A 24,118-nucleotide genomic window follows, 5' to 3' on the forward strand; every position below is an offset into this window, starting at 1 on the left:
TTAATCTTTGTCTGGCTTGATGGTATTTAGGACAATCCATAATTGCATGCTCTATGGTCTCTGGACTACTGCGATAATCATATACACCATTAAAATGCTTTTCCATTATAAATAAAGTTCTATTTAAACCGGTATGTCCTGGCCTCATTCTGGACTCGTTCTGGACACCACATCGTCTTCTTGCTTACTTCTGTGCATATTCCTATTCTTTCACACTTCCCTTTGAATACAGGCGTCTCCCATTTCGTGTTTATCTTAGCTTTAATTATACTTTTGATTTCCGCTTTGCTATATTTAATATCCATCTCTATATCAGGCTTTTCTGACGTTTTTTCACACATTTGACTGCCAATTGATGTGCTGGCACCCATATAAATGTAGTTTCACTGAACTTAGCTTTTGCTGTACCTTATCTATCGCCTAATGGGTTTCTTCTTCTTCTCCTTGATATTTTTTGGTGAGCTTCAACCGTGACTTTCAAAATTTATACCGCCACCTACTGTACTGGCGTATGCAGCATCGAAAAAATGTTAAAAACAATACAAGAGAAGAGAGAAAAAAAACATCTTGCTCTGCTTGCTATCAGCAATGGAGTCAACTGAGACTCACCCTGATATCATGTCTATAGATCCACACTTATCACTTCACTAATGAACCAACCAGAATAAGAATGGAATAAGAAATACCTAACACAAGAATATTTAATTTTCACATTTGGATAATGTGCTTAGGGATATGCACTCTACAGACATACGTGTGTATATATATGGGAATAGTTATGGCTGCGGCAGAACAATTTTCAAATCCCAGAATTTTCAAATCCTAGAAATTGTTTTCTGATAGTCCATCTGATTTTTTTTTTTTTAATGAAGCTCAGTGAGCTGGAGTTGCCAACTTGTTTTTTTTTTTTATTTTCTCTTTATGGTCAGACAGCTATTTATACATTCATGTGACATCACTGCTGCTACGGTAGCCCAGGCTATCCTGAAAAGAAAATGCCCATAACTTACAGAGTAGATGTTTTATTTATTTTAGTATATGTTTTATGAACGTATTCCTCATCCTCATTTAGCTGTAGGAATGTTTGGGCCATTTAATAAGTGATATTGGTGATGCACAGGAGAATGGAATTCACTGGGCCAGTTCTGTTGATAGAAATGGGTGAGTAGTGCATTATTAGCATAAGAGTAAAATTTGACAGGTTGGAAGCATGTGTGCATGTGTATGCAGCATGAGAGTTGCATTGAGGGGGTGGGCTGAGTGTCCCCTCAATAAGAGAGGATGCATGCTTATGTGGAAATACAGCCTAGCTCCTATATAGCACACCACTCAAGAGGTACACAAGTGTGCAGATGGGAACGTAAATGAAAAGATGCATAATCTGGATTTGAGCATTAGGCAGGAGAGTTTGCGAAATAATTCCACAAACAGGAACCAGTCAATGAAATGCCAGTCAGTTTTTCACAGTAATCTTATTATGATCACCATGTATTTAAGCCCATGAACACAGTTATTGACAGAACAAAGGGAAAAGTACACAAATTCAATTTGAAATGTATCAAAAGTAATTGGTACATTATGAAAAATAGTCTGTTTTGAGCATCCAATTTGCATATATATCACGTTTGATAATGATTTATTATAAATTAACTGAAATCGCGATTTATGATCTATTAAGTTTTGATGCTGTATATGGAGAGGAAATCAACATATCAGTCTGCACTTAGCAAAGCAAATCAAATATCTTGGACATTGGGCAAATGAAAGTTAAGAAAGTAATATGGAAACTGCCGGGACTCACAGATGGTTGATACTGAAGACGGGCTCCTTTACTTGAGGTGCAACACTGCAGTTGGAACGAATAACATAAAATTATGCAGATATCCAGAAGCCTCTTTGGATGTGTGATTCATTTTCAGTGGTAATTTCCCATTTTTGCCATGAAACTAAACACATTTGGATGTACTGTTCTATCTCATATTGTATTATAATAATAATAATAAGATAATAATAATAATAAAAAATAATAATAAAAATAATAATAAAAATAATAATAATAATAAGTGTGATGATGAATGTGTCTCAGTAAAATAAAAAAGGAAAACACCTCTCTTCCGGTTACGATGGTCCTGATGCACAGTCGTAACACTCCTATGAAATCCTGTCCTAAATGATCTGTTCCGTGCAATTTCTTCGAGCGATATTTAAATTGAATGACATTTTTATACGTTTTTCTTTCAAAATATAAGTTTCCTTTTAATCAATAAAAATAAATTCATAATCAGTTCCTGCTGTATTACGCGCATGTAACAGGCATATCCACAGACACCTTCTTACCCAGACTTTTAGCGTGACCTCTACTGCAGTTGAAAATACTTGGGAGCGGAGGAGGAATCCATTGATTTTTGACGATGTAACCCGTTTCAGGATGGATACGATGACAATTTGAATGAGAACCCCCTTCATTTTGTGTATAACCATCGCAAGAAGGGCTTATGTGCTCCTCGCTGCGTTGTTTCCGACTCGGGGTGCCCAGTGTTGTCGGAGTTGAGCCTGTTTCAGCTGCACTGCATCAACATGGTGAGTGTGACAGCGAGCACCATTTCTCTCATTCGCCGCACTTCAGAGATAAATCCCCAGCTGCTTACATTCAATACAGCTCTTTTGTCTATAGTGACGCTCCTGTACATTTAATTCAACTGGGTAATATGTTTTCAATGCGATGTTAGCCTAGCTATCTAATCAGCTGGTACTCGGCTAACCAGTGCGTTTAGCTAACATGTTAGGTTCATGTGTAATAGTGTGCTTGTAGCTGTAACCTTATTCCGCGAGCATTAGTTTAAGTGACATTTACTTTCCCACAGTGTTTGTATTTATAACAGCTGATGTTTCAGGTTTCAGGCTGAAGAGAAGCTATGATTTAGCAGCATGTATATGACATGCTATTAGCAACTAGCATGCCATTCAGATGGCAGCAGGAGAACGTCAAGGTGTGTTCACTTACCTGAAACTGCTCAATTTGACCTCAGGTTGCCCTTAGAGGTACTGCGAGGTTAAAATATATTAAAATATATTCATTTTAAGTCAATGTAATTACATTTTAATAAGTGGGTGTTGATCAGACCTCATTAGAAAAGGGTTTTTATCTTAATTAAAAATTAAGTTCCCCCGTGAATTTCCTGATGATGAAAATGGTTTAAGTATGTTAATCAGTTTAAATACATTCTAGTCTGCAGCCATGACGGGTATGCTTCAAAATACATTTCATTGTTTTTGTTACAGTCTGTACTAACTAATAAAGTTACTCCCAAAACTAAGTTGATGCAGTCAATGCCCATTTGATCCAAAGTAGATTTTTATATTCAAGACTAAACTGAGATGAAAGTAATTGTATGCAAAACTTCCAAGTAAGTTGTGAAACCTGTTGTTGGTTCATTGTGTTATTCGTATTAAGTTGAGTTGGTCACTGTAAATATTAGTGAAAGTTACCCTCTATTACCTACATTGACATGCATTAAGAAAAAAGACTCAGTCATGGAGAAGTGAGTCGTTGGTTCTTCAAACCAAAGAGCCGAGGCTGTGTGATACGATCAGAAGGTTGTTAGCGTGCGCAACTTATGAGTGAAAACCCACTAAAATGACAATTTTGATTTAAGCTGCTTGAGTTAGTTTAGTGTTATTCCCTTGTTGCTATGTGACCCAGTATCAACAACAACTTCAGTTCTAATGTTTCTTTGAGAAGTTTATATGTTTATATTTGAACAGTTTGCAGGAGGAGAGAGAATTAAAGTCAGCCATCAATAGACATCATGCGTTAATACTTTTCTATTTTTCTCCAGTTTCTTCTTACACAAAGCAACAAGAGGAAAATCAGACCTGTCAAATCTTTCTGCACGTTTGAGGAGTCTCATTTCATCTTGAATTTTATGCAAACGCATTGCAATGTGCAATGAATATAAGAAAAACGCCCAAGCTATAATAAGGGCAATGGGCAGGTCATGTTTAATTCAGATAAAAGAAGAAGAAGGAAAAGGAAAATGCCACCAAAGGGAAGCGAAAAACATTTTGTCTGCGACTACATTGCTCTGCCTTGAGGATAACTGGCCTATGTTTTTTAACCGTGGGAAAAAAAGTAAGCTGAAATATTAAAAAAGTGAAATGAGCTGTTGCCAGGTTTCAGTGGCACGGTTTCAGGCTTACCAATGTGTTGTCGTAAGCCAAAACTGCAGTAGCTCTACTTACTTCAATTAAAAGTAGTTTAATGTTGAAAGTTCGACTCTTAACTGAAGTAATCATGAACAGAGTATTTTTTTTATGTTGATAGTTCTACCATTTCAAGATATTTCTGTGCATCACATATGTCTCTCTGTTGCAGAAGGGGATCTGACATTTGCAGACGGTCCCTTGACGTGTGTAGTATCGTCCAGCAGTGGCGCAGATATCCCTATTTTTCAGGGTCTGCTGAGCTTCAGTAACTTTTTAAATAACAAGCAATCAGAATTTTTCGTCACTGGTATGATCATCATAGCAATGATCATCTTGAATAATTATAAACATCTTTAAAATTCACGAATGAAGGGCTTCCATTACTTGCTGGCCTATCCTTGTGTGTTGTTCTCTGACCTAAGAACCAACAAGGAACATGAAAGTGCCGATGAAGGCCAATTAATTTCTTAAGTGGTTTGTATTCATGATCTGGAATCAAAGCTGCGTCCATGCACATTTCATGCATGAGGTTCAGTAAGAGCCTTCAAAGTTAGTTTCTTGGACAAAATAGTATTGAATAATGTTTCAGCTCTTATGGATTGTGGTTATCACTGCAGCGCCCACTGCCCACCCCCCACAGATTTCATTTGGTTGTCAGGTAGAGGGGGTCAAGCAGAATGGGCAAGATAAGAGAATTCATGCTGGCTCAATTTCCCCCGGGTCTGAGAAGCTTGCCGGTCTCCCACAGAGCATGGTCAGCGGCACCCACCAAACCAAGGATGTGTGCTTTTGACCTATATGGAATGACCATAACACACACAGAGAAATATCTTGAGTCAGACATGTTATGTGCAGCCACACGTCACATCAGAGGAAGGATAATTGCCAAGTTAATGGCACCCTCTCTCCCCTCTGTGACTCAAGAAGAGGTATTGACTTTTTTCTGTAGCCTACACCACGCTGGGTGACGCAGGGGAGCCCTGTGACCAATTCAAAATCTAGGTCTAGTTTACAGCTCTGGTCTCTTTAGGTGTCGCTCCTCCTAAACCTACGGCTGCCTGATACAGGTTTAAACACCACTTTACAACATGTTAGTGAGTGAACGTTGCATTGACCTATATGGCCAGAAAATATCAGCATCATCACATCACACATTGTCTCTAATGTAAAAAAAATCTCAATTTTTTTTAATTGTAATTTAAACTTGAGAAGGAAAGGAGTTGTTGACGCTCAGGTGAAATTCCCCATCCAGTTGCATGTTTTTTTAACATTGAAGATGAGCAAACGTACACGCTAACCATCAGTGGTCATACTGAAAGAACCTGCAGCAAACGCTGACACAACTGTCATCTTTATTTATTTATTTTTGAGTGAGACAAATGAGGCTAAAGGCTTCGCCTTCAAAATGTATTCTTAAAATCAACACAAAGACAAACAGTAGAGGAAAGTTTTCTCTATGCGCCCCTGCAGATCCGGCATGATTCATCGCAGAAATGAAAATCAATACAATGAGCAATTCATTCAGCATTTACGTTCCTTCTCTATGAATCTTTTTTTTTTCTCTCTCTACATGAACATAAAAGTAAAAGCAGAGGATGCGCAGGTGAGATTTCATAACCCATCGGGGTTATCGCAGAAATCTCATCTTAATAAGAATAATATGCAAATAAAAGAGTCGTGTATCTCACAAAGTAAACAAAGAAGCAAACAAATGAAGTCAAGCAAAAACAATCCATTGAAAATGTTTGAACCACTGATCCAACTTCCAGTGATGGAGATAAAGACAGAAGCGTTGTGACTGTTGGAATAGTCGGGCTCATCAGACACAACTTCAGCCTGCATTTGAAAATCTTGAGTGACAAAGACTGAGATGCAGTTTGAATACAAGTGTTTCATAGTGGAGCCTCTTCTGTCCCTCAGAACTAACAGAGGCCCTTATGTAACATGGAGATGCATAAACACTTATTCTGGTATAGTTTTCTACATCACTTAGACCGGAAGAACACTTTCCACAGCTTCACGCTGGTTGATACCAAATGTCACAAATGAAAATACAAGTTTAGAATGAGGGGGCGGCGTGGCTCGGAGGTAGAGTGGCCGTCTCGCAAACGAAGGGTCGCAGGTTTGATCCTCACTCCCCCCAGTGACCATGTCCAAGTATCCTTGAACTGAACCCCTAATTGCTCCTGATGGCCCTGCGGTGGACTGGTGACCCGTCCAGGGTGAACCCCACCTCTTGCCCAGTGTCAGCTGCGATAGGCTCCTGTCCCCCTGCAACCCTAAACAGATAAACTGCATCGAAGGTGGCTGGATGGATGGAGGGAAGTTTAGAATGTTTTTATGTGGACAATGGTTGGAACATTCGTGACTGAAGTGAAGGGCCGAGAGTCCGGCTGCTGAATGTGACACCACTCATCCACCTTCATCACTTCCTGTCACATGGGGGATCTCTTTCCCTGGACATTGCAAATGCCATGTTGGGAAAACTAGGAAGGTTAGCCAGGATTGAATGTTCCACTCAAGAGATGAGTTTGCAAGTGAAGACCTATTAGAATTATAATGCTGTTGGGAGAGAAAATATTTCAAGGGCTTACGTTGGCTATTTAGTTCTTTTTGTGCGGAGTGTGTATCGGAACAATTACCTGTGATTCCTACTGATTTCCTAAGAAATAGGCCAACTTGCTGACCTGACCCTGCAGTGAGTGGATAAAAGCGCAGCGTGATGGTGATGGACTCTTAAGCCTAAGTGAATATTGATCTAAGTGTGCTGGGTTGACATTGAGCTCCTCGTGTTGCTAAATGTTTGGGCGCCTCTTACAAGTGCGATGCTGTTCATTCTCCAGGGTCGCCGGAGGCTGACATCACGGTGACTGTTGCACAGTCATGTAGTGAACTTGGATCGCAAAATCCACTTGTTGCACTGCGGTTTGAACATTTTGGTGAATGTATTTTTTTTTTAATAACTTGCATCATTGTAGTTTCAGTTCATTCAGTGTATTCAGAAGAGCTTACGTATCGTTGCCTTCTTAAAATAATTTCCCGAGTCGTTTTTTTGGCAGTTTGTTTTTGCTTAAATCAACTCCTAAATTGTTTCAAGATAAACACACCACACCGTTGAATGATGTGTCCACTGAGTCACACTGACAAATTATTTGCAAAACCAGCTTTAACTGGTTGTGAAACGCAGGATATTGAATGTTGAGCTGCTTTGATGGAGCTAGCCTAACATCAGACAGAATTACACTCATGGTTCTCCGTTTCCATCTTCAGGTTTACTGCTCCCTCGCTCAGGACATCCCAAAAAGAAGGTCCGCCCAGTAACAATGAATTAACATATAATAATGTAACATATAATTGAAACATATTAAGAAACAAATGAACTGTAAAATCCAAATCTTACAACCAAGAACTTAAAGTTTTAAGGTCCAAAGGGGCTTGGTTCTGGAGGCCGGTGGGCGCCGTGTTAGTAATCAAAGGGATGAACATTGAAGCTGGGTGTGAAACGCTCGCGGACTTTTGTTTATGATGCAAATCAAGGACGTTTTAGAGTCCAACCTCTCACCAACGTTCCAACAACTACAGCGCTTACAGAGAGGACATGCTTCCTGTTGTAAGCTGTGACATGGATCAGATAATCAGTGTAAGGTTGTGTTTCTGGCATCTTGGCCTTGAGAGGGTCAAGATATGCATTTGGCCTCTTTGTCTGACTGGCTGCTCTTGGTGCTGTGACATTGTTTGCTTTTTTCTCTCTGTTTTATAGACAAAACAGTCGATCCAGCATAATTACATTCATTATTGACTAATTATCAAAAGGTTACTTGCAGAGTCGGCTTTAAATAACCCATGTTGTATGCCTAGTATACAAGTATTCGCACTGAAAGAGGGCTGAGGGATTTGCTCAGAATAATTATATCAGTAGCCACATTTTACTAACTTAACTGACGAATACAGAAGTTTTCATAGGATTTTTTTAACTGCCTTAAAGACTAGAGTTCTTTGCAAGTGGTCTCTTCATTGCGAACTTGTAAAGTTTATTTGAAATGTGTCTGTTGTCTTTAGTCTTCAATTTGTCTCTTTGTATAAACCTGGAATTTATATGTGTTACTGCTTTATGTGACATTTGTAATTATTATTTGGATGTGATTTTGAATCTCCATTTTATTTTCACAGGGTGTGATCGGCGTGCAGCTGGTGGTTACCATGGTAATGGCCAGTGTAATTCAAAAAATCATACCTCATTATTCTTTCGCAAGATGGCTACTCTGCAGTGGCAGGTAATTTTGACTTTTTAACATCTAAACATTCTTTTTTGTTGTTGTTTTTCTTTTGTTTACATCAGAGAATTTTGTTTCAAAAAGAGTCCCGAACAATAAAGATCAAAGTGTTTGCTTGGACTATTTAAAAGTGTGTAGATGTAAGAAGAAAAAGAATCAGAACTGCAGAGACCAAAGGACATCAAAATATTGGGATGACCCAAGAGGACGGAGCATAAAAATAAAGCGCCCGCCTTATTTCCTCTAATTAGTGCCACATGTTTTTCTGTAAACAGCTTCTTGGAACACATTTAATAATTCATTCATTTTTCTATTCGGGGCATCGTTGAACCATTTTTGAAACTTTTACCCTTAGCAGGGACGCCTGGTTGATATTTTGAGATGAATATTTCCATAATAAATAGATACTCGCGGGGGGAGCCAGCTGTGCTCTTTCGTCTTCCACCACACATCGCGCTTCCTCCAGAGACGGTTCCTAAGCAGGGTTAGGGAGCGTGTCTGACATAAGTCTTCTCTTAAATGAGCTCTTATTTCAAACTTTGTGCTTAAGGACTGATAACCTTGCTGTTTTAAAGCCTCTCAGAAGTGCTTTCTTTGAAGTGTATCAGTTGATATCAAGCGAAGTGTGTGTGTGTGCGCGTGCGTGTGTGTGGTTTGGGAGTTCATTATCCACCTCCAAGCTGTTATAAATTGATGCTTTGAGTTATAAAAACAAGACTTAATGTAGCATTTGGCAACACCATATTTGGAATTATTGCTGGCAGCAGAAATATAAAAGTAATTTAATCTTTTATCTTTTTACAGTAAGTGCTTTGCTCTCATTTCTACAAAAAAATTGGAAGTGAACCCAAAGAAATTCTCAAATGTCTCTTGTTTAAGCCTAAATCACTCAACGTACTCCTTTCGCTCTTCAGAATAAATATAGTGAAATTATTTATGGGGTAATTGTTGCACAGCTTGACAACAAAGCTTTTTTCTGTCTTTTTTTATGGCAGTTTTGTCCAGATTTGTTATTTAACTAATTTGTGTTGGGTTTTTTTTCCCCCCTTCCCTCTACTCTACCCTCTACTAAGTCCATCGCTGATTCCACATCTCTTTTCTTTGTGCACAGTCTGCGGTGGTATCAGCACCCTACGGAAGATGAGTTGAGGAGCTTAGCTGGGAAACAAAAAGGACAGAAGAGGAAAGACAGGTATGTGTGTCTGAGCGCCAGGGGTGGCAGGTTGGAAATGAAGAAGGGCTCTGGGTTGGGGGGGGGGGGGGGGGGGCGATGCAGTGCCACTGGAATGGTACCAAAGGCCCCCCTTTTCATCAGAGAGGAAAGAAAAGCGAGGAGCAGGCGCTTGAGATGGATGGAGACCACAGGCATGTCTGTGAGGAGATGAAGCCGATGTGTTTACGTGGCTGCTATAAGGCCCGTTTGAAGTAAAGAGACAAGCCTGTTTGTGTTTTTGGTTCCTTCAGTGGCGCTCCGTCTGAGCTCCGAGCGACTTGGCTTAGAAGTGGCCCTGTCTAGTGGGATGTGAGGAAACTTGGTCCTGTTTTCTTGGAGCCACTGCTACTTTGGCTATTTTAGGGGATGATGTTTTAAAAGGATTGCATCCACTCTGAAATCAAAAAATTTTCCAAACAGCATTATATCTTCAAAGTGGTCAGATGACAAGCTTTGATTCTAGAAGATTTTTTTCCCCTCAAGACTACTTTGCAAAATAAAAACCTTTTTGTATATTTCAGATGGAAGTTGAACCATATGCAGAAAACATACATTTTGTGCCATTTCTTTTTGGGCTCTCCTTTTATGTCTGTGAATTCAAATTGGAACTCCCGATTGAAAGTTAATCCGTACTGTTCCACAGGGTGTCCAGCTCCTAACTTGGGCAGGGGGGGGTGGTGTTGTAGAATGGCCCTTTTTCTGACTCTGTATGAGGCAGGTCAGTGTTCTCCAGCACCACATGTTCAGTAATCCCTCGAAGAAAAAGATGGACCACTGTCTTTTAGCCAGCTCGTGCCTTGCAGCTCCGTCCCCTTTGTTAACGGCCTGACTCCCTCAGTGAGGGGTGAAGCTGAGCCCCCTTTTTCCTGTCAGGTGCCTCAGAGATGAAATCTGTCCAGGGCATGTTTGGCCCTAGAGTCTTACAGTGATATTGTCCTGAGAATCAGGCGCACACACAGGGCTGAACAAACAAAAGTCCAGAACTGAGGAGGCCCATCAGGGCTGAAGAATAGCTGTCTATTCACCCGCTGTTAGTGACTCAGTCCTGCCTGTGTAGTCCACTCTCCTCTCACAGATGAGTTCAGGAGTGTTCTTTGTGAAGAAGATTTGGACGAATGGAAAGTATATATCTGACCTGTATAAAATCAAGTATCCAGGATTTTTCAAGGCAACGTGTGCTAATCGTGATACTTCACCAAAAGTTGATGCTTTCTGACTTATTTATTGCTGGACGTCTTGAATTCATGAAAACCTTTTCACCTGCATGATTTGTTGTCCTCTAACCTCACACTAGTCGCCAGAAGACAGTGGAGGCTGAAGATGAACAAAACTAGGCAGAACATTTATTTAGAAGTTCTGAAAATGCATAATACAAGTGATTTTGAGCGAAAAACTACCGAACCACAGGGTTCCCGCCTCCCAGCGCGCTCATCAGCCAAGACTGTTGACATGTAAACATGCGGTAGTGGGTTCACCCTGCAGGGTCTAACGGTGTGTGATCGATAAACAAATGATGATTTTTGGGTGAAATATCACTTTTATCTGCCGCACTCTAACATGACTTTGATAACCAACTTACATGTGATGGAATTCATAATGACCTTTTTGGAAAGTAGGAAATCAAATGTGTGTTCTGGCAATTTTTTTTGCAGTAAATTTTTAAGCCATTTCATGTCAGCCCACCTCTATGCTCCATAGCGCCTCATTTCCACATGTCTACATATACGTCTGCTCATGGACACCTCCGTGGTCTCGTGTCTACCAAATTCCTCCTTTGTTGTTGCATTTTTCCGGTCCAGAATGTCTATTAAGTACATTGAAAAACATACCGTTTACTGCAGAGTTTAGATGGACTGTGGACACGGTGCAAGCTAAAGCAAGCCACAACAAGCTAACGGGCTACGAGTGAGCTAAATAACAGAATTTTGCTACCTCTGATGGCCATGGGGAGATTTCAGGTGTCAAAAAACATATAGAATTAGCCTCTCACCCTTAATCTATGCATATATGAAATTACAGACATCTGTATGTGGAAACGAGGCGTGAAACGAAGTTTAACTGCGATGTACTTGTGTTTTGTTTGTATAAAGAAGGCAAAATAAGCCAAAAAGCTCAACCACTATGTATGCTGGAACACACCTTACTGAAAGGATTAACTTTTTCTTCAACATGATGTGTGTTGTGCTTTATATTGCTGCACAGGCTGAAAAAAGAATGTTAATGGTCTTAATCTGTGTTGCATTTAGAGTTGCTTTTCTCCGTTTTCCTGACGCTAGTTATTGTCTTGCTGCTCTGTCCTCTTTGCCCTAGGAAATACAATGGTCACATAGACAATAAGCCACTAACAGTACCCAAGGACATAGACTTACAGCTGGAGACGAAATGCATCACAGAAGTCGACACATTAGGTACAAATCGAAGAGGACACGTCTGCTAACGAAAGTTTAATTTTTCACTCCCACACTCTTAATGTGTGTGTATACTGTACCATCTATATTTTATTATTGAGTGCTTTGGATTTAATTATTCTCTTTTATGCCCCCCAGCGTTGCACTATTTCCCAGAGTTCCAGTGGCTGGTTGATTTCACAGTAGCTGCGACTGTGGTCTATCTGATAACAGAACTGTACTACAGTGTGGCTCAGCCCTCAGGAGAGATGAACATCAGCGTGGTCTGGTGCCTGCTAGTACTCGCCTTTGTCATGTATCCTTTTACATCAAGTCTTGAAAACCATTTTAAAAATCAATGCCGTGTAGAGTGCATCCAGAGGGGTCAAATGCTGTCTCTGGAGGGTGTTGGCTTGAAACTGACCAAACTTTTCATTCAGACTTCCTCCAAAACATGGCCGATGCTTGTTGCTCCTCACCGTAAGCCTCTCTTACGTTGAGAAACTTAAGAGTGTCAGGACTGAGACACACCTGTGGAAATGTGACTGGAATCAGATGTCAAACCATCTCCAAATATGGTTTGGATCAAATTCGCCAAAACAAACAGGAAAATCCAGTCCAGACTATCTAAAATCAATCTGGATTATTTCTGAATTTGCCAAATCTGATTTTGGCTTGCAGTCTCAACAACTCCTACTTCATGTCAACAAGCTCATGATGCCTGTTCTTCTCTCCACTCACATTTCCATGATTTTCACTTCCTCCCTTTCTATATGTGTCGCAGGTCAAGTCTGTCTATAAGAGGCCAAATCATTTCACCTTGATTGTGCGAAAGTATGCTGCCATGGTGGCGAGAGGCTATAAAATGACGCCTATAGCTCCTACCGGCTTGACTGCCAGCACGTTTATGCTCCAGAGCTACCTGCTATTTTGCTACGCCAAATGATGGTTTGATAATATGCATTATCCTTGCCACCAACCACAGGATTCAATCTTTTCAGTGCTCCTGGTCAACCCCAGCTCGCCGCGGTCAGATTGTGTGTCATTTCCTGCCTACGTCCAAGATTGGAGGCCTTATTTTCACAGCTCGACAAACTGATATGCTCGGGGAGAAGTACAGACTGGGGAACCGATGAAATGGGACTATAAAGATGAGGGAATATGTTGGTTCAATATATGTGTTAATGGGACACTTGATTTCAGTTTTCCTATTTCGTCGCTGATGACAATGTTTAAGAGTGGTGCCCTGGAGATCAGAGCCACTGCTCCGTTAACCTTCACAGATAACACTGGAGCAGGACCCCTCTTTAGCTGAAATGTATGAATATGAATGGATGTCGTCTCCCTTGGCCAATGTTTACAGGTCAACACAGGAGGGTGTATTAATTCTGCTGGCTGCATGACAGCTCAAGCATGGCTGTATTTCTAATTTCGGTCTCACGCTGGTTCAAACTGGTCCAGCGAGTGTTTATTCAGCTGTCGTCAAAGTTCTAAATAGAGGAAGAAAGAAGACTCCATTGGCTTGAATACTGTTCTTGAGGTAGACTGAAAGGGAGTGAAAAATTGGCATGCTGTCACCTGAAATGCTGCAGAGACCGAGGGTTTCATCTCCGTGGCGACCGAGGTTCGTTTTTGACTCATGCTCCGTCCGTAGCCTTCTGATCATGGGCGATAGGGACCGCGTAATTTAGTATTCGGACCTCAGTGGCATGCACAGGTGCCAGAGCCGCCACACATTGTGTATCAGCACCTGCTGTTCAGCATGGTTTGTGCAGCATTAACGAGGAGAGGGTTCACACAGGGCCTGTAGGTACACACAAACTGTGCACTTGTGTGGTGTTCTAAAGGTTTTATACTTTGAAAACATATTTCCCTTGAACCTGCAAAAAAGCATTTTAAATACATCTGCAAAGTGATTCTTTCAATGCCAGTGTGCCTCTGCAGAGTTTTTTCCTTGACTCCGTCCCTTCAGAAAGACCCTGTTCTCTCTAACAGCCCACTACTTCAAGCTGGAGGAAGGAGGCGAGCGCTCACTCTGCATCACTTTTGCTTTCTTCTTTTTTGTCAAAGCCATGGCCATTCTTATCGTCACTGAAAACTACTTGGAGTTTGGTCTGGAGACTGGTGAGTGCTTGCACCAGGCTTTTCTGTGCTAGACCCTCCACTGACCCTGGCTTCCTACCTTAGCTTGTGAGTCACTCTCAAACATTTCATTTCTAGGTTTTGCAAACTTCTCTGACAGTGCTCTGCAGTTTCTGGAGCACCAGGGTTTGGAGTCACAGTGAGTATGTTTTCGTTATTCTCATGGTGTCAGTTTGTTTCCAAACTACAGTTGAATCTCTTTTTTTTTTTTTTCCTGTTCCTCAGGGGTCCCATATCTAAACTCACTTTCAAGCTGATCCTGGCCCTTCTCTGCTCCCTGATTGGAGCTTTTTTAACCTTTCCTGGTCTCCGTTTGGCCCAGATGCACCTGGATGCTCTCAATCTTACCACAGACAAATTAACACAGTGAGTCACAGGCTTCACTTCTCTAGTAGAAGCTGTCATTTTATACATGTGGAGGGTCTCAAATGAATAAAATGAATACACTGCAAAACTCAAAATCCTGCCATTGATTTCATGTCAATAAATAAAAGAGATCTCATTATATTTCGAACAAGACAGAACCTTTTCGCCCAAACCTTGCATTTGGCTCCAGGTTTGTTTAAGTGCTCTTACATCAGACGGTCCTATCTTGAATTGCAAATAAAGCAAGTGTGATGCAGTTGAGCACTTGTCTCTTACTATTCTGAGTGTGTCAAATCTGAGAGCGCCCCGTGAGTCAGACGAAGACTTCCTCAGTTGGAGCAGATTTCTATTTCAAAACTCGCTGGGTGGCTAGTCTTCGACCGTGATAGGGGTGTGGAGCAGGGAGCGCGTCACAGCCAGATAATCCACTTTGGTATAGCAGACTCCTCAAGATGGCCTGCTCTTCCCTTTCCCTCCTGACTGACATCAACTTGCATCCTCAGACTCTGTCACTAACAGGGATTAAGCTCTTCCAAATATAGGCTTGGTTTGTAACGTCACCTCTGATGATATGGATGCTGTGTTACTCTTGCATTTAAAATCGGTAATTTTAGTTCCTGGTCTCTAATGTCACTCACAGTACGTGTGTCTAAATCTATCAATGACTGTGTTTGTGCTTCACCTGACCATCTCGGCTTCCTCTGTTCTGTAGGACTCTACTTCATATCAACTTCCTGTCCCCTCTCCTCATGGTCCTGCTGTGGGTGAAGCCCATTACCAAGGACTACATAATGAACCCCACTCTGGGAAAGGAAAGTGTGCCTTTGTAAGTAAAACTAATCTGGTTTTGGCAGTAATTAAATTGAAACACTCTGTCCAAATGAGCACTACATTGCAAGGTCTGTGGCCAGTATGGCTCATATACAAATATGAAAGTAGGTAGTCTGCATGCTGAGGCTGGAAGGCTTTTGTTGTGTCGTATGCAAATGTTGGAAGATAAATTTCATTTTGTTAGCTTATCCTTTAAATAGGCTAAAGCTACAATCATTGTGCTGAAACAGCAAAAAGGATCGATAATTAGGCCTTTAACCTTTCCAGAGACTAGGAGGTGTGTGGGAAAAGTTCAGTTCAGAAACTTTTTGTACGCTGAGTGTGTCATCACTCCTCTCGTTGAATGAGCTGTAGTTGGTCTGAAAGCCAGTGAGTCTCTGCTTCGACAGCAGCGAGTTCTTTCCCAGTTAACCCTTTCAGCCTTGCTTTAGGAGACGGGGGACAATCGGCATGACAGGATGGTCCAGTGAATTCAAGACTCAGAGTGTTTATTGTCATATGCACAGCATGGAAACATGTTGCCCTGTACAATGACTTTTTTACTTTGCTGTCCACAGAATGCCTAACATAAGGAATATAAAAAGAAATGTTTGTTGTTGTTGTTGTTGTTTTTTTACAAATTTACAATAAACAAGTAACGCAGTAAGGAATTTACAAATTTACAATACTTTATGATAATTTACAATAAACAATAACAGTAGAGAAGGGAGGAAACAGTGCAAATAAACAGTAGTCATAATAGTCGTAACAGTATCAATGAAGAGGTCTCTTCAGAAGTTTGTTTGAAAAACACGCTAATCAGAAAGTTAAAATGTTTTGTTTAGGACGTCCAACTTTAATGTTTAAAAAAGCTGTGATGTTGACAAAATTCAAGGGACGTGGGTGTGTTAGTGGCTGTCCTCCCCACCATCCAAACAACATTCTGGCATTCAGAAATCCCCAAAACTCAGTGCGCAGAGTTCTCTGAGGATTCCAGAACAGTTGCACCACAATCAGTGGAGGCACAGGCAGTCTTAGGCTGGCTAACTCACCACAGAGGCATTTGTGTTGTTGTCATGTTGTATTGTTTAGAATTCCGCTGAAAAGGTCCTTATATGGGTGTTATTTGTCCCAGGAAAGCGTGTGTCAATTGTCACGTGTGTTTGAGTCCTGTCATGTGTCTTAACTCTGTAACATCCTCAATGACAGACCTGATTGAGACTTACTACAGTACGCCCTCTCCACCTTTTCATCTGTTTCACCATCTTTTTCCTTTTCTTCGCAGTCGTGCATGAGTGCTGTGCTCCTCCTCTCTCTCTCGCCTGTCCCATTGTCTCACCTTCATCATCCTCCCTCTCTGACTCACCACTTTTCTTCCTATTAATAACAGGATGGCTGAGCAGACGTACGACACGTTGCGGTTATGGACCATCATTGTGATGTGTGTTCTCCGGCTCGCTATGATGAGACATCATCTGCAGGCCTACCTCAACCTGGCCCAGAAGGGCGTGGACCAGATGAAGAAGGAGGCGGGGAGGATAAGTACTGTTGACCTGCAGAAGATGGTGATTACAATCAATGCTTCTTAATCCTGATTGTTTGCATGCAATGCAGCTCCACCAGATGATGACTGTGGGGATTTTTCTTGTCTCCCTCCAGGTTGCACGTGTTTTTTACTACTTGTGCGTAATCGCACTACAGTATGTGGCACCGCTGGTGATGCTGCTGCATACGACTTTGCTGCTAAAAACCTTAGGTGAGCCATGCATCACCGCCTGCTGAGCTTCCTGTTCAGAATATCTCAGTGCCTCCTAATATTCAGTCTGTGCTTTGACTGACAGGTGGACACTCCTGGGGTGTCTACCCTGAAGAGGACCTGCCTTGCACCCATGAGATGAACTCTGCAGTGGGGGAAGCACCAGTAGTAGCCCCAACGCCAGCGTCGGCGGTAGAAACAGGAGCGCGGGTGTCAGTCACCCAGCTGTCGGTGGCCCTGGGCGGCCTGCAGACTGTCTTCAGCCCCCTGCTCTTCCGAGGCCTCTTCTCCTTCTTCACATGGTGGATCGCTGCCTGCCTCTTCTCCACCTCCCTCTTCGGCCTCTTCTACCATCAGTATCTCATGGCAGCATAGCATCACCAGCCTGACGGTGGCCCCCTAGACTTGGGTAGGTTTTGGCCTGACGATGATGATGATCATCATCATCATCATCATCATCATGAAGGACTAAGTGGAGGCAACAGAGGCCTTTTTAATGACTCTGCTCCCTTTTACCACCTCTTAACGACTGACCATATCATCCGAGCTCCTGGTTCAACGTCCAGTGCTTCCTCCACAGTTGACTCTGTGAACTCTCGTCATAGTTTTTAATACAATCACCGCATTTTTATTTGGAGATTTTTAATAACAGACTAAATTGAGAATTGGAAGAAGACCCAGAGTCCTTTTGATTGGCATAGTGACAAGGAAGTGGTCCTGTTTGCTGTATTAATTTGAATGTGTGGTCAAATACTGTATCTGAGATGCTGGCGACTAATTACACGTGATAAATGGGACATGGCAGGGCTGCACATTCGCAACAGATTTTGTGGGAGACTTCAGTTAATGTTCTCTTGTTCAGTTCTTCACAATCTGTCAACGCCTTCAGATTTGTTCCGTCTCTGTTCTACCAACCTTGATGAGCTCTTAACGCAGCCACTCGATGCGCAGCAGGAGTCAGATTTTTAACACTGTTGCGTCCCACTGAAACTCCGGCAGTGACGACTCCTCGCTCGTTGTATTTGCGTCGAAACACGTCAGAAAGTCCTACAGAAAACATTTCGCAGCTCGGCATTCTTAAATGCTGCTGCATTTTGTTCTCAAACTGTATTTGAATCCGTAGGTGTTTTTAGAGGCTAACGTGGTGTAAGCCCCAAATTTTACTCACTTTGAGTCGATTTTTCATACAACGTAATCATTTTTTAAATCAAAAATGGCTAATTTGGTTGTCCAGGTGTCTAAATGTTGTCGTCACGGGACAAAAGTTATTTCAAAGAGTCTTAAAATGTTGCAGAAAGGACCAGTGCCAGTTTGTTTAGAGGAGGCGCGAGGGAGGGAATTCCCTAAACGTCTGACCAGGTTGAGGGAGATGAGTCAGAGGAGAGTCGTACCTGCAGAGACTCATCCAGATGTCTCGTTAAATGTTTTTCAGTTAAAGACGTTCCAATAGTTTTGTGATGCTTAATTCACATTGTGACCTTCCTGGTTTTAACTGAGCCATTTTAAAAAGTGAGTTCTGAGCTGCTTTTAAGCAGCAGTGATGATCTAAAAGGGAGGACATCGCCGAGTCAAAGGTGTGTGTCTGCGGATCTGCGCGGGAGGTCGGCTGTAATCTGAACGGGCATTGTGGTCCAGAGAGGACGTCAGCCACTGTTGATAAGATTATGCCTTTTATGTTTTTTTCGATTTTATTTTAACTTTTAAGCTCGTTTGAGAACAATCCTTTGTGTAATTTAGTTTTTCTAACAGATCAAATTGTTGAATTGTAAAATTGATTTCAAAACGGTGCCAAGTAAGTACACCCCCCCAACCCCTCGCCCCAATGGCTGTAGATTTGGTGTCTGCTAGAACTGGACTGCAACACTCGCGGCCTTATGATTTCTGATCCACACTGACAAACAGGGAATCCCCAGCTTGTGTGTACAATCAGACAGTATTGGGAGTCTTCGGCGAGTAAATGTACACGCAAGCAGACGAACCTGTGGGCCGAACGTCCAGACTGTTCAGGAATGTCGGCACGCGGTCTTGTGCCATTTTATTACATTTGTTTTAACGTGGAACTTGTGAATTCCATCTCTGCAATCTTTAAACAAAATTCCTTTCTCCAAGCAGCACCATATCACATTTGAAGCTTCTGGTGTGGAAAGTCTTAGTTTGTCTGTTCAGTGATGGGGAATATGCACATGATGAATGTATCAATCCTGCCTGATTTTTTTTTTTTTATTTCCAATAGTTTTGATGAAGATAAATTGTACGTTTGATTGAAAATCCCCTTCTACCATCTATTAATTTGCTGTTTCCTTCTTTGAATAGGTCAAACACAATCTCATCTGTAATATTTTTGTATTTATTATTCATGTTTAGGCCTGTAAACATTTCTAATTTCAACACAACACTTTTTTTTTTGTCTGGAGTGCATGGTGACATAAATCAGTAAAAGTTTGACACAATCGTTGCAAATTCAGTTTTTCTTTTCTTTGCTTTTGTTTCCGGTCCGTTGAGAAGTAGCTGGGATACGTTCAGAATTCATTGGCCTTATGAGGTGCAGTCTCTTCTGTTTGTTACCACTGAAAGTGTTTTATTATTCAGTTTTTGGGATTCACAAAGTAAATTTAAAAATGTTCATGTATTTATTTCTGTTCTAGAGTTTGTCTTGAATAAATTATGTTCTTTGAAGGATCTTTTAAATGGCATACTAATGTATGACTAATTCACCGGCGTCGTATATGACCTTGGCAGTGGCATCACAAGGACACGGGTTTATTTAAGAAGCTTTAGGTGTGTGTTTGGCACTTTAGGTATGTACTTACAACTCAAGGAGGTAAGCTGCTTTTTATGAATGGAAAATTGTCTCAGCGTAGACGAATATCTGCAGGTGGATTTATTGGTTTCAGTCGTTAAAAGGAGGTAATTGTTCCCAGATGACCACATTGATCACATCTATATTCTCAAAGAATCCGTTTTGTAAGTGACTGAATTGCCAAAATGACAGAAAGTTGGTGACTTTACTGAAGTTGAATGATCCCCCAGCCTGTCCTAGAGAAAGATGAATAACTTCAGAAATGAAACCTCACCAAAGACTGGGAACTCCTCTCTCCCTCCGAACAGGACGACCCCGGTTTTTGAAATACAGCCGAGAACAAAAAGCATGTCACTAACCTCATCTAATCAGCAAATCTTTTTTGTTTTTTGTTTTGTTTTGGGGTTTTTTGACATGAAGAATATTGACTGATTTTGTACTTCGTCAGGTGTGGAAAAATGTTGAATATCTTGAATAAAATGGTGTGTTTTTATACACTCTGTGACGGCCTTGTTATGGAATTCATGCTTGAAAATTATTTGTCCAAATCCCTCGTGGGACCATAAGTTCAACAATATGTCTACCCATCGTATCCCTGAAGCTTGTGTGTCTATTTAGACGCTACGAGCACATAAGCTCTTATTTTCCAAAGCAATGCTTCCGTTGCCTTGAACTTTAAAGCTATAAGTAGCTCCCTTTTTAAGTCATCAACGTCTCCGGAGGAATACTGTTATTGTGTTTTAGCATCACTGTTCTAGCACAAACTCCCATTGATTTATTTTTTTTTATTTTCCTTTTCCTATCCCGCCGTCACCAACTCTGCTTAGAGGGCTTGATGGAGTAGATTGAGAGATGCAATAAATGCTTCCAAACACAACAACAAACTATTCTCTGAGAATAACATCGGGCCAGTTAATAACAAGCCTTGAGTGCCATTGTCCACACGAGTGGCCAAACTGGGCCAATGCATTCATTCATAGATCAATAAAGCTCCCAAAACAGGCAGCTGGAGAGGTTCCTTTATTCATTTGGGCTTAACAAATACAAGAGGTGAATCATTTTTCTACAGTGATGAAGAAAATTGACTGATTTTGTACTTCAGTTTGGAAAACACTCGAATTAAGTGTTTTTGTGTTTGTGTGTGTGCAGTGGCCTTCTTAAGGAATGTTCTTGGAGGAAATAATACGGAAAAATCTCACACGGGACCCCAAGTTACTCTTTCTTCACATACCCTCTAAGAAAACCGCAATATTTACTTGGAAACTAAAAAAAAAAAAAAAAAAAAAGTCTTTCCCTCCACTGCTTCCATCGCCTTAGAGCTTGAAGTAGTTCATTTTGAAGCCTTCAATATCACAGCACTTTTATTGTAGTTGGGAAACGTGTCCTTGTGCAAACCACCATCGATTTAGGCAGTCAATGGCCATCAATTTGCTTTTCTTAGTTTTGCACCGCCATTCTTGCAGAGAAGATTGATGGAGGAGGAGGTGAAGGGATCCTGGCTATTCTCTGGGAATAATATCAAGCCAGTTAATACAGGCCACATGAGCGGCGAAACTCAGCCAACATTTTCATTGACAGGAAGACGGATCAATTAAACTGCTACCTAAACAAACCGCTGGAGAGGTTCTTTTATTCAGGTTAAGTCAAGAAAAAGCAGAGAGCGGAGTACACAGTACAGTGATGGTCCAGATAGAGATGTGTTGCAGGAGAGAGTGTTGAGCTGGATGAAGGTTGCTGATGTCTCAGATCCAGATTCCACATCTGCGGAGGCAGAAATACCTACAGGAGGGAGAAGATGCAGAGTTAGTAACTTTATGGTTCGATCTCCCTCTCTACTCTGAGGGCCTATCACACTGGGCAACCTCTACCACACCCAAGCACATTTATCTCCCCGAGGCCAGTCTGTTTAACCACTGCAACTGTTCCGTACCGAGCCCAAACATAGCTGGACGGTACATTTGCACAACCATGAGTCGAGCACGTGATGTCATCTGTCAACTCAGAGGAAGAGAAAAGTAAATCCTAGTGTTACAACACTTTTGACAGAATAGCCGAATTGTGAACCTACAATTTTGGAATCCACTTCTGGGATTCCATCAGCTGACGAATGCCACGGAGGGCGGGAGTTTCCACTGAGCAGTGAGCCTCTGCTAGCTCTTCCTACTTCAGGGGTGCAAACTTGGGATTTTTCAGTCTAGAGGAGTTTGGTGGCGACACAAGCAAGCTCAGCACAAGGGAGGAGGGACAATCCTGCTTCAGAACCACACCAGGACAAGTGTGGATTAACCCTCAGATGCTCAAGCAACCGTGAGATCTTTAAGATGTGAGCTCCTTAAACCTTTAAGATTCCTGTAAGTGTGGAGGGAAGACATCCTGCTCTGGATGTTACAAGGAGACAGAGCTGAGAATCTAATATGGGACGAGCTAGATATCTTGTCCTAGTTCTTGTCATGCAGCAGCATCCACAGCATCTTCAGAGACTTGCTGAAGCAGCCTGGTAATAAAGCTAAAATCCAGCCTGGAAATGCACCAACTCAGTTTTCAGCATCTTTTCTAAGGCAGGTGGTTACAGCATAGGTCAGAAAGGCTGTCCATGAAGTTGTTGTTGACCAAAGACAATGCTCAGATTTCTGATGGCGCTGGAGGTTGGGGCAGTGTGCGAACTATTTCATCAGATAATGCGTTTCTGCTGTGTTTAGGATCAACCAGGTATTGAGAGGTTTCTATTCAGTGGCTTCAGTTTTGATCGCTGCTTCAGATAGAAGAGCAAAGGAGTGTAATAGCGAGCTTTGTGTGTGAGAGAGAACGGAGACCCCACCCTCATCGCTGACCTGACCTTCCTATCGTGAAAAGCCTCAAAGAGAACACTTTACTGGAGTGAACTCCCGTGACCTGTTCTTAAATCTTTACAACCTCCAACTCAGGGTAAAGTTAAGAAATACCAAAAAGGTCTCCCGCTGAACCGAGGGCCAATTACACATCAGTAGATTGAGATGAACATGTTGCAATCATCTCCAACGTAATACGGGCAATTATCTGTTCATTACCATGACAACAAGTTAGCACAAAACATTGCAGTGTCTTCACCCAGAGCGGGTGAATGGGTTTTTGGAGGGAAATAAAAGGCAAAAGATTATTTAGCATATTCCTGAAATAGCAGGAAAACAGACCAGTTGTGATGTCATCAAAATTAAATTGGTAACTGTGGTAAAAATGTAGTTTACATAAACTATAATAAATGTATGCTAGTTTTGAGGAATGCAGATCGCAGGACACTCTAGCTAGAGAATAAATTAGAAAGATTAAACATTTCAAGCTCCAGACTGTATTTTACTGTTTGTGTGCGCCTGTGTGTGTGTGTGTGTGTGTGTGTGTGTGTGTGCTTGCATGTGTGCATGATGCAGCAAGGTGTGAATCTAATCTATACTGCAACATATGGTTTTCTATTGAATGTAGGCCAAATTTTGTATATGTTTTCCCAATAACACACACAAATTCTGACCCATGCACCATTCACATACACACATCATAAATGTTCATCTGTGTGTGTGTGTGTGTGTGTGTGTGTGTGTGTGTGTGTGCGCAAAGCAGGAAAAAGAGTGAAAATTTAAAGAAAGAGATCAAGATGAAAATCTCTCACCTTGCAAACTGCAAATAAATCTCATCATGGTTGAAATCTGGGCCTGGTGTGAGAACTATGAAATGGCTGACTGCCCTCGTGGTGATCACCACCGCTCTCACATTAATTCATCTCCAGATGAACGCTGCTCCTGTGGGGGTTTCTATGCTTCATTGTAGTGGGCCTTTAATTAGCGGGCCCCTGATAGACACTGTACCATCGCACACACACTGCTACACAGTATGTAGTGCGTGTGCATGTATGCAGGAAGGATCCTCGCAATTCGATTTCAGTAAAATTAAATTCTACTCCGTAAAATTAAAGATATCGGTGATCACAGGTGAAGCTGAGAAAACCTTCTGATTTTTACGAACAAATAATATTATACATTATTGACCCAAAATCTTATTTCTCCATTCAAATGTTCTTTATCAAGCAAATAATAAAACATTTAAAAAGATGTTGTTCTGCAAGTGTAAAGGGATTTTCTGGTGCTACAAGTATCAGATTTTCTCAGATTTGATATTAAATTGGATATATTTCTA

General features: G+C 41.4%; 1 protein-coding gene and 1 long non-coding RNA gene across 2 annotated transcripts in view; one reads left to right on the forward strand and one right to left on the reverse strand.

Annotated features, from left to right (window-relative positions):
- Positions 1-2,339: 2,339 nt before the first annotated feature.
- tmem161b (transmembrane protein 161B) lies at positions 2,340-20,902 on the forward strand. Its single transcript, XM_086205954.1, has 12 exons — positions 2,340-2,580; positions 8,377-8,480; positions 9,592-9,672; positions 12,004-12,101; positions 12,240-12,396; positions 14,053-14,204; positions 14,301-14,361; positions 14,448-14,588; positions 15,301-15,414; positions 16,789-16,963; positions 17,058-17,154; positions 17,240-20,902. The coding sequence occupies exons 1-12, from the start codon at positions 2,578-2,580 to the stop codon at positions 17,527-17,529; spliced, it is 1,473 nt and encodes a 490-aa protein (XP_086062080.1). The 5' UTR covers positions 2,340-2,577; the 3' UTR covers positions 17,530-20,902.
- Positions 20,903-20,961: 59 nt separating this feature from the next.
- The window catches only part of LOC147259774 (uncharacterized), a 36,738-nt gene continuing 33,581 nt past the window's right edge, over positions 20,962-24,118 (reverse strand). Inside the window, exon 3 of the long non-coding RNA XR_015116404.1 lies at positions 20,962-21,733. This is a non-coding gene — a long non-coding RNA (uncharacterized LOC147259774). The remainder of the gene's footprint in view (positions 21,734-24,118) is intronic.

The sequence above is a fragment of the Aulostomus chinensis genome, chromosome 6, assembly GCF_037954235.1.
Source record: "Aulostomus chinensis isolate RoL2024-O1b breed Wild chromosome 6, RoL_Achi_v1.0, whole genome shotgun sequence".
NCBI lineage: Eukaryota > Metazoa > Chordata > Actinopteri > Syngnathiformes > Aulostomidae > Aulostomus > Aulostomus chinensis.